This window comes from Juglans regia, chromosome 16 (genome assembly GCF_001411555.2).
Source record: "Juglans regia cultivar Chandler chromosome 16, Walnut 2.0, whole genome shotgun sequence".
Classification (NCBI taxonomy): Eukaryota; Viridiplantae; Streptophyta; class Magnoliopsida; order Fagales; family Juglandaceae; genus Juglans; species Juglans regia.
In genome coordinates, this window is record NC_049916.1 from 7127002 (window position 1) to 7138304 (window position 11303).

The 11303-nt window shown below is 38.5% G+C and overlaps 1 protein-coding gene across 1 annotated transcript; it reads left to right on the forward strand.

Annotated features, from left to right (window-relative positions):
• The first annotated feature begins 3262 nt into the window (after nucleotides 1–3262).
• On the forward strand, nucleotides 3263–7918 carry LOC109007466 (F-box protein SKIP23-like). Its single transcript, XM_018987137.1, has 2 exons — nucleotides 3263–3458; nucleotides 6687–7918. Exons 1-2 carry the CDS (start codon nucleotides 3263–3265, stop codon nucleotides 7916–7918), a joined length of 1428 nt encoding a protein of 475 aa, XP_018842682.1.
• The last annotated feature ends 3385 nt before the right edge of the window (nucleotides 7919–11303 follow it).

Sequence of the window (11303 nt, forward strand, 5' to 3'; positions counted from 1 at the left end):
AAATTATATTTTAAAATAATAGTCTATATATGAATAAATTATATATAAATACATATATATAAATTATAAATAGCTTAGTCTGAATTGTGGGTCAAAAAATAAGCTTGTAGTTTGAAAAAATGAAAAAAAAATTGAAGGCTAAAATATCGGCTGGTACGGGAGGTATTTGGGTCGGTACGAAACTTATATGGTACTTGTATCGGCCCAACGGTATCGACCATATCGGCTGGTTAAAAATAATGATTTGATCTCTAGTCAACAATTGCTAATCTACCTCGGCCACTCGGGTGGTACCAGACATGTATGATACAAGCCAAGGAAGTGGAGATCCATACACGACCTAGAAGGGGTCATCTTAGTTGAGCTATGCACCGATGTATTGTACCACCGTTCTACCAATGAAATCCATTATACCAAGTCCTTAGGACGATCTCTAACAAAACATCTGAGATAGTTTTCTAGACTCTTATTAATAGCCTCAGACTGCTCATCCGTCTATGGATGATAGGCAGTACTATGGCACAACTGTACATCGTGACTTTTAAAGAGCTCTCTCGAGAAACTACTGGTAAAAACAGGATCCCTATCAAACATAATAAATTTAGGAAAGAATAATGCTAGTATGCTTCCACATTTTGTTCTCTCATTTTGACAGCTCATGTATTTAATTTTTTTTATAATTTTTTTTACATATTGATTAAAGAATTGATTATTAGTGTATTGGTAGTTTTTTAAGATGTTTAAGGATGTTAAAAAAATATGAAAAAAAAAAAGATTTTGCCTAGGGGCACACTCAACAGTCACTGATGGGCGGCACCCTAGTAGTACTCTTTAGGAAATCCATGTAATTTGAAAAATATGCAGCATAAAAAGTTAGGCAATAGTCTTAGTAGTATAAGGATGTGATAATGAGATAAAATGACTATATTTAGTCAATCTATCCACTACCACCCAAATAACTGAATGAACCTTTGAAACAGGTAGACCCTCAATGAAATCCATTGATATGTCTGTCCAAGGCTGATTAAGAATAGGAAGAGGTTGAAGCAATCCACTGGGCCTAGATTGCTCCACCTTAATCCTCTGAAAAACATCACAACCACGTATGAACTCTTTAACAACACCCTTAAGGCCTGGCCAGACAAACTTCCTCGTAGCCCTGTAAAGGGTTTTGTCTACCCTAAAATGCCCACCTTCAACACTACTATGAAGTAGATGCAACAATCTTTGAATAAAATTGGGGTCATTAGGTACATACAACCTTCCTTGTAGAATAACAAATCCCCCTTAATAGTAAAACTATAAGAAGAAACCTAACCCTTAGCCATGTTCTTACTGTTGGCTTGTATGTGGAGCTTGGTTTGTGAGAAGACAGAAAATTCTTTTGACTATTGCTTGAGCAAATCTCAACCTGTGAATTCGCTCGAGGTGCGCTCGACAGTGGGCTTGAGCGAAGATTAGATAGATTGTTCGCTCAAGGTTCGCGTGATGCTGGGATCGATCGAAACACTAACCCTAGTGTTCGCTTAAGTAGCTCTTGACAGACCGCTCGAGCCAATGTTCTATTGGCTGTTTACTCGAGGTGCTCGACACGTGCTCGAGCAAAGAACAAAGTTTTTTCGTTTAGGGTTTTCAGCATCGTTTTCACTATATATATGTAATATTTGTTCTCTCGTGTGGATGTTCTGTAAATCATAGTGAACAAAGAGAAGCAAATGTGTGAGAGTATATTATGAGAGAGAAAAAACCCTAGAGTGAGAGTGAGATTGTGTGATTAGAGTGGTACTCTTGTAGATCACTGTGTGTGATTGTAATCTCATATAAAATAAAATCTCCTGCAGCTCTGTGAATGTAGGCATGTTGCTAAATCATGTTAATTTTGTGTTGTGTAATTGTTGCTTTTATTTGGTTGTCATCGTTGGTTTCACAATAACTGGTATCAGAGTCATGCTCAGGTTTGAGTGAGAACGATGGCTAAAGACAAAGTGAAAGCACCTGGGATCAAGAAGTTTGACAGCACTGATTTCGGGTACTGGAGGATGCAGATAAAGAACTACCTCTTTGGGAGGAGACTCCATCTTTCACTTTTGGAGAAGAAGCCGGAGAGTATGGACGATGCTGATTGGAACCTATTAGATTGACAAGTTTTAGGGATTATTCGACAGACATTGTTAGGATCGGTTGCACACAATTTTATTAAGTAGAGGACCACAATGGATCTCATGATGACTTTGTCTGTTATGTATGAAAAACCATCGGCAAATAACAAGGTGCATCTGATGAATAAGCTATTCAATTTGAAGATGTCAAATGGTATGTCTGTTGCCCAACACTTGAATGACTTTAATACAATCACAAATTAATTGTCTTTTGTAGAGATTGAGTTTAATGATGAGATCAGAGTGTGGATTCTATTGGCATCGTTGCTAAATAGTTGAGAGACCATAAGGATGGCAGTAAGTAATTCAACTGGCAAGTTGAAACTGAATTATGATGACGTACGTGACATGATTCTTGCTAAGGAGGTACGCAGAAAGGACTCTAGGGAGTTTTTTTTGGTACCGATTTGGCTCTGAGTGTTGACGATAGGGGCAAGAGACACGATAGGTCAAGATCCAAGAGTAGGGGTAGGAGCAAAAATGAGATCTAGCCAACAGATCATTTGATGGAGTTGTGGCAAACCGGGTCACATCAAGGGAGACTACCAGAATCAGGAAAGGATTGATGATGACGCTATGAATGAGGTGGCTGAAGAAATACAAAATGCTCTAATTATTGCAGTGCACAACCTGGTTAAAGATTGTGTGTTGGATTTGCTTTGTGTTATAGCACCTCACATAAAGAGATCATGCAAAACTATGTTGCTGGTGATTTTGGGAAGATGTACACGGCTAATGGAGAGGTATTGAATGTAGTGGGAGTGAGCGATGTGTGCATCGCACTTTCAATTAGGAGCGTGTAGAGTTTGCAGCAAGTCAGACACGTTCCAGATCTGAAGAAATGCCTGATCTCTGTAGGACAACATAACGACATCGGTCATACAATAACATTTTTTGGAGGAGCGTGGAAGGTCACAAATGGTGCGTTGGTCTTGGCAAGTGGCAAGAGAACTAACACTTTGTATTTAACATTAGGGTCCAGTGATGTGTAGGAAAATATATAGGTGTGTCAAAGAAGGCTTGATCTCTCAAATCAGATGGGAAAGTAAAAAGGAGTAAGTTTTGTTGTACCTCATGTACGTCTGGAGAAATCTCACGAGACCATGGTGCAAAGCAGAGGTGTGAGACATGGGAGTAAAGTGTTTGGTGTTCCGGGGATGTCTACACCTATAGTTGGTGCTCGTAGAGTTGCCAGGACAACTAGACATCCACGATGGACACCAACCTTGACTTGTATCTTGCTGACAGAAGGTGGTGAGCCACAGAAGAACAAAGAAATCTTACGAGAAGGGAGATCTAGTAAGTGGGAGTTAGCTGAGGTTGTCAGGGTCGGTTCGAGACTGAATATTCTCAGTGCAATGAGAGTTGTGAGTTGCCAATGGATGTGACGATGCACATGAGAGATTGAAGTTGGGCTTGACTTCAGTGCATCTTTTGGCTTGAAGACAGAAAGCTGTGAGCTGCAGAGGAGATAAGGCTGTGCTAAAATAGTGGCTGGCATGTGGAGAACCAGTCTCCAAGTGGGAGATTGTTGGGTTGCATGTGGAGCCCAGTTTGTGAGCAAAAAAGGTGCAAACAGAAAGTTTGCTCCACTATCACTCGACCCGGCGCGCAAGCGAAGCTCAACCTGTGAGTTTACTCGAGGTACACTTGACAGTGGGCTCGAGCGAAGATCAGACAGATTGTTCGCGTGATGCTGGGCTCGAGCGAAGCACTAACCCTATTGTTCACTTGAGCAGCGCTCGATAGGCCGCTTGAGCTAATGTTTTATTGGCTATTTGCTTGAGGCACATTTGACACTCGCTCAAGCCAAGAACCCAGTTTTGTCATTTAGGGTTTTTAATGCCGTTTTCACTATATATATGTAATGTTTGTTGTCTTGTGTGGATGTTCAGTAAATCAGAGTGAACAATGAGAGGCAAAGATGTGAGAGCATATTAAGAGAGAGAAAAAACCTTAGAGAGTGAGAGTAGAGATTGTGTGAGTAGAGTGGTACTCTTGTAACTCACTATGTGTGATTGTAATCTCCACTGAAATAAAATATCCTGCAACTCTGTGACCTGAATAATTCATCAAGCAACTTTTCTACAATAGCGATAGGAAACTTATCCTTAATAGTTTCATTATTCAAAGCCCTATAGTCTATACACATTTTCTAGCTACCATCCGCCTTCCTTACTAACAAAATTGGAGAAGAGTATGGATTTGGTTTGGGCGAATCACTCAATTATGTAACAACTTCCTTATAATCTTTTCAATTTCATCTTTTTGAAGATAAGGGTATCTGTAGGGCCTAACAAATACAACCTTAGATCCAGGCTTTAAAAAAATAGAATGAATATGAGATCTACTAGGGACAAATAGGGGGGTAAATCGGTTCGGTCCTGTCCGGTCCATCATTTTTCTCGGATCGGATTGGACTGAACATCCCTAGGGACCGGACCGGACCGGTAGCTATCGGTCCGTTCGGTCCGGCCTAATTATTTTATTATTATTATTATTATTATTATTATTTAAAATAAATTAATAATTTTTTTTTATTTAAAATACTAAATTAAAGTTAAGTGAATTATTAATGTGGATTATGTAACTAACTCAATAAAAAACTAATTTATATGGTCAATGATAATAAATTAGATGAAAATTACATTCTTTACATATATAATTACTATATAATTAGTTAATTGATAGAATATTAATTTGTTAATAACATATTTAAAATTTTATATTTTTAATGGTGATAGGTTATATAAAAATTATATAATTAATTATATAATTATTATATAAATAATATATATAAAATATATATATTTTAAATTCGGTCGGTCCGGTCTGATCCAAGGTGGGAAACCCTTGGATCGGGACCGGACTGAAAATTCTCAGTGCTCTATTTCAGGGACCGAGACCGACTGGTCTCGGTCCTGGGTCGGTCTGGTCCGAGCCGGACCGAGCCAACTTGTCTAGTCGGTTTCTTCAATCCGGACCAAGCAACTTTCCCCCCAAACGGAAAACCCTTTTGGTTAAAAAAAAAAAAAGTCTTGATAAGTAGATAAAAGGTTTTGAATAACCTGAGGAATTTCCTTAGTTTCTACTTGTTTCTCCATAATCTGTAACAACACCTCTTTTGTCACTTATTATTTTTATTCTAATATTAATTAGAATAAAAGAGAAATTTAATTGGGTTTCTAATTTTATATTTGAATTATTCTATTCTCAAGTTAGTGTGTAGACCACATCATTACCATTACTTAAGTGATAAAATTTAATTTGTAAGATTTAAATTTTAAAATTTCTTTTTCAAATTAAATTATGTTAAGTAAAATCTTTATTAGGTGTATTATCCACACTGGCTTATAAATAGAATTTTTATATATATATATATATATATTAACTAGACTTTTCAGTTGGCGCTGTGTTTTTTTTCCTAATATCAATCATATAAAGAAAGAGTGATGCTAGGCTACCACCCAGCAGTGATTGCTGGGTGTGTTGCCTAAGCGAAATTCATCTTTTGCCCTTTTTTTCTTTTCACATTTTTTAACATATTTAAATATTTTTAAAAATAAAAAAATATATCAATACACTAATAATTATTTTCTTAATCAATAAACAAAAAAAAAAAAATATTAAATACATGAATGGCCAAAATAAGGAAGTAAAATGAGAGGATATAGAAGCATTATTCATTGAATAAGAAATGATAATCCTTTACTAGCTTGTAAGGGATATTCTCACGAGGGTTATATTGGTCAATTGATATTTCCCACTCCCTTCAGAACTAGGATTCTCCACGACCTGGCCCGTCCAAAACACTATATATGCATCCGTAATGCCTTTTATGGTCATCAAGTGATCAAACTCCACGGACAGTTACTTCGCAGCCTTCTCTTCTCATCGGTCAAAACCTGGTCCCGTCGATCGAGCTGCCATTCTCTAGGTTGGTTTTCTAACTTCTTTTGCGTTTTTTTCTCGTTTTCGAGAAGTCCTATATACAATCAGAGCAAGATTGGTGTGCAGTTCTATTAATAAATAAAATAAAATAAAATAAAATATTATTTTAAAATAAATATTATTATAATTTTAATTTTTTTTTAAAGTATGGATTTATATTAGCAGTTCCGGTATGTACTGACTCTTTTCTTTTGTATTTATTTTTAGAAAGAAATTTCTAGACCAGAAAATCATGATGCAGTATTATATTCTCCATTGTTTCTGTAATTTCCTTCTCCCATGGACCCTATTTTTCCCGCTGTGCATGTATAGTAATTTTGTTAGTATTCGATCCCCTAATATTTCACTTATAGAAAGTGATGAAATCCTTACCAGGAGTCTCCATTATTCTCAGCTGGCTATATATATATTTCTCAACCTTGCCTTTTGATGTTTTGATCAAAGGAAAATTGTGCTATATATGTGTATTTCTGTTGTTTCATTTGAGATTTTTTTTTTTTTTTCCTTCCATTTGAATCATATTCACTCTTTCACTCTAGTTTGTAATTTTTACATGCATTTTTTAAAAACATGTAGGTACCGATATCATGTGGTCCTCACTTCCTACAGATTTGGTGGATTCCATTGAAGAGAGTCTTGTCCTTTACATTGACAAAGTTAGACTCCGTTGTGTTTGCTCTTCGTGGCGTTCTCACCTTCCAAAACTATCAAACCACTCAGTCGTCGGTCCGTGGTTGTTGCTACCTGATAATCTTGGAAGCAAGACATGTGGATTCTGGAACCCGCTTGAGAAGAATGTATACAAACTAGATTTGCCTGAGGCTGGAGATCAGATAGCTTTTAAGGGATCAGACCATGGCTGGGTTGTGATTCATGACAAGAAGGATGCAATATATGCACTAAATCCACTTACAAGAGCCAGAGTTTGGCTTCCTCCAAGGTCCAAGTTTCCTGATATAAGAGAGTATAATGCTCATAATCAAGACAATGAGTATCAACTTTGGGAGGGGATTCCCGATGGCGATGGATGTTATAATTTCAAGGAATATTATTCCTTGGGTGCAACTCATGTCAGGAACAGTCTCCTACAAAAAGTTGTCTTTTCTTCGAGTCCTACTTGCAGTGATTTTGTGGCAGTGGCTATCTTTGGTGAATATGCAAAACTAGCCTACTGTAAACGTGGAGACAACAAATGGTCATTACTTGATGAAGACATCCCTCTTATGGAAGATCTCTTATTTCATGGAGGCAAATTGTACGGAGTTCAACATCTTGGACGGCTGGTAGTTTTTGACAATATTATGAATGCAGGTTCTAATTCATGTCCAAAGCCAAAGTTCAAAGACATTGTACCTACGAGATTGTTGCTCGACAATTTATATTTGTGTTGGTCTTCTAGTACTGGGCTAATGTTGGTCCGAAGGGACATGAAATATGACGACGTCGATGAGTACGATGAACATGGGGACCAGATAATCACACTTGAGACTGTTGGTTTTGAGATTTTCAAACTCGACACAATTGCTCAAACATGGTGTGAGGTTAAAAGCTTAGGAGATGATGTGCTGTTCTTGGGATTGAATTCCACTATATCCTTTTCGTCTCTCGATTTTCCGAGCTATAAGAGAAATTGTATATATTTTACTGACACCCAACTAAACTTTCAAATCAAGGGAACTGGAAGGGATTTGGATGTAGGTGCATTTAGCTTGGATGAAGAAAAGTTTGAGCACTTTCGAGCTTATGTAGGTGACTCAAAATCTGTTTGGCCATCTCCAATTTGGGTTGTGCCCAGTCCTTTTAATTGATCAGTTAACCTTTTTAGTTTATTCAGGGCTAAATATTTTTTAGATCACTTCACTTGAGTTATCTTTGTAGTTTAATAAATGATACTTAGGTTTAGAAAATTACAACTTTGCACAATGGAAGAGATTCCACTCAGTATCCAACTCCATAGCTAGCGACCACACCCACATCAAACCAGTGCTGCTCCGCCGTTGTCCAAACCATTGAAGCGCCCGTCTCATCCATCCTTCCAGAAACCATCGTGAAAGCCTAAGTCAAAACCTTAATCTAATCCTAGCCTCGAATCCCCGTCTAAAACTAGACCGCTCTCTTTGCGATGATGTCCAACCCTTCTATCCCTCTCTTTGCGCTCAATCTCTCCCATGGCTCCATTGTTTTCCTCACCTACAATGGGGAGCGCACAGTTTCCGGCCCAACCTTCCACCTCGCTGGTTCCTTCAGCCGCAAGATGACCATGGACGACCTCATCGAGAAGTAGATGCGGGTAACGCGCCAGGAGAACCTGCATTGCGAGCTCGTCTCCTTTGACGGCGACTATGGCAACGGGTTCCAGCACTACGTCAACGAGACGCTCGTGTTCGCCATCAAACGTGCTTGGTTCTGTTATGAGGCTATGGGGAAAGAGACGTATGGCAGAGAGTTAGGGTTACATGGCACCGAAGACAAGGTAGAACTGAAGTGAAGGAGTTCGGGAAGTCAAGTGAAGTAAAACCTGGTACCAAAACGCATAGCGGCAGCCTTGAACCGAGTACCAAAACGCACAGCAGCAGCTATGATTGAAGCTCACCATTTCACCCAAACCGCACCGTTTCGTTGGATTTATTAAACGCCCCGTTTGCATAATTTCAGTTATTTACATTTCAGACTTGTATTTCTTTAAAAGGTCTAGAACGTGGTATTTGAATTTCTGCTTTATTTAGTTATGAGTTAGGGCACGTGTCCATATGTTACTGCTTTGGTTAGTTACTCCTGCGTGGGTATTAGGATAGTCCGGGGGCACAAACTTGGGCATCTGACATTTTATTTTGAGATTATTGAATCAAGTCTATGGGAGGTTAAGGGTCCCTCGAAGAACCTTATATCCATCTCTTTTCCAGTTTTCCTTAGAGTCATTTCCACAAACAGCTCACCTGCATAACGTTTTCCATCAATTATCAACCCATAATTACTACTATCCAATCCATTTACAACATACACATCACAGGGATATTACAGGTTCATGTATGTTACTGTCTCGGATGAAGGGAAAGTTGGAAAGTGAATTTGGCAATTCTGAGAAATCCAGATGAGGAAAAGTTTGTGGAAAGATTGCGGTTGGGTTGGGAATGCACTAAGCAATGCACTGGTTCTTTTCCTTTTCCTCGGGTGATCAGTTTCGACCGATGATGGGTGTAAATGTAATATACCTGGTGTTGGGTTTGATCCGATGAAACCGACTTTAGTCGGGTGTACCCTTGTCGGGCTTTTCGGATTCATTGGGCGAGGCCTTCTTTTGCACGGGCCTAAACAAAATCATGACTCATGCATATATATATATATGATTGACCCAATTCACAGCGCAGTAGTGCTACAACAAGCTAAAATATCATATGGCTTTCTGATCCAGCAGTACCATCGCTTACTCACTCTTAAAACAAAAATCAAAATGACAAATCTTACTGTGATAAAAACTGATCGATAATATTTTTATGAATCCAGATTTTCTTTTGTTCCAATATCTAGTTATCCTAGACGGCTAATTCATGCTGCATGATCTACCTTATCCTCCTCTGCTTGCTTTTAAAATAACACTTTTCCTATATATGGACAAAGTAAATCTGCAAGATTAGAGAAAGCCCAAGAAGATTCTTCAAAAAGAAACATTTCTTTCCATGCATGCATGCAGAGAAAGATACCAAATTTGATCTAGACGATAAGTTGGCACGCGTTTTGTGTAACAAAACAGAGGAAATGGACGAGAGTGCTCAGAGAGCATGAGGCATGGAATTCTGGAAAGTGCTCTTGAATTCAATTATTACTGTGCACGATACAAGCAGCTACTTATACACATATTTCCTAACAAACTAACCGATTTACATACTAAAAACAAAAGGTATCTTAATATGAAAATATGTACAAATAATAATGAAAAGAATAATCGACATAATAAAAAGGAAGTGTAGCGTAGCTGGTCATCATTCTTCAGACTTCAGTATTTCTTTTAAACGACATGTAGCCGTTATGGGTGGATGACGACCTACAGCTTCATTATGTAATAGCCCCTGCAAGATGGAGAATAGAGATTCACTATTCCCATCTTGGATAAATGTTTTTGTAGAAGATAATAATGCAATGCCTTTGTAAAGATGTCAGCTAGCTGGTATTGGGATGCAATATGAGCTGTGGTGACAGCTCCTTCTTAACTTTTATCCCTTATTAGGTGACAATCCAACTCAATATGCTTAGTCCGTTCATGGAAGACCGGATTGACAGTTATGTGTAGAGCGGCTTGGTTGTCACAATAAAGTACTGCAGCTTGTGGACGTGGAATTTTAAGATCAGAAAGCAGGTAGCGCAACCAAGTGAGTTCGGAACAAGTTGAGGCCATGGAACGGTACTCGGCTTTAGCCGATGAACGAGATACCAATTTATTTTTTTGTTTTCCAAGAAACAAGTGAATCACTAAGAAGGATACAATATCCTGTAGTAGATTGACGAGTGTCGGGGCATGAAGCCCAATCCGAGTCGCAATAGGCTTTGAGCTGAAATTGAGAGGTAGATGGCAGCAAAATACCTTGTCCCGGGGCAGCTTTGATGTATCTTAGTACTTTGTGAGCAATGGATGAATGTTGAGTCCTTGGGTTGTCCATAAATTGACTAAGGAGCTGCACAACGTAGCACAAATCAAGCCGAGTGAGGGTGAGATACAACAAGCGACCAATGAGCCTCCTATAAGAGCTTGGATCTGAAATGGGGTCGCCAGAATCCTTGCTCAATTTAAAATTCTGGTCAATTGGCAGCTTGGTGGGTTTGCTACCAAGGGTTCATGAGTCAACCAAAATATCCAATGCATACTTGCGTTGGCATAGGTGAATTCCTTTAGAAGATCGGGCAACTTCCAAGCCAAGAAAATAGCGTAAAGAACCAAGATCCTTGATCTTAAATTGGCTATTAAGAAAAGATTTGAGACCTATGATGGTTGTGGGACAATTTCCAGCCACAATGATATCGTCTACATAGACTAATAAGACAGTAAATACAGTACCATCAAGCTTGATAAAAAGGCTATAATTGGCTCTAGATTGTTGAAAACCAAAGGCAATAAGAGAGGAGGAGAATTTTGAGTACCATTATCGTGATGCCTTAAGGCCATAAAGGCTCTTAAGTAACTTGCATACTTGTTGAGGT

What these genes read in the sequence shown, in the direction of transcription:
- LOC109007466 (XM_018987137.1), top strand. Translation starts at nt 3,263, where the DNA reads ATGGTGCAAAGCAGAGGTGTGAGACATGGGAGTAAAGTGTTTGGTGTT. An exon ending in CTTACGAGAAGGGAGATCTA is followed by an intron (nt 3,459 to 6,686) that starts GTAAGTGGGAGT and finishes AAAAACATGTAG; the next exon opens with GTACCGATATCATGTGGTCC.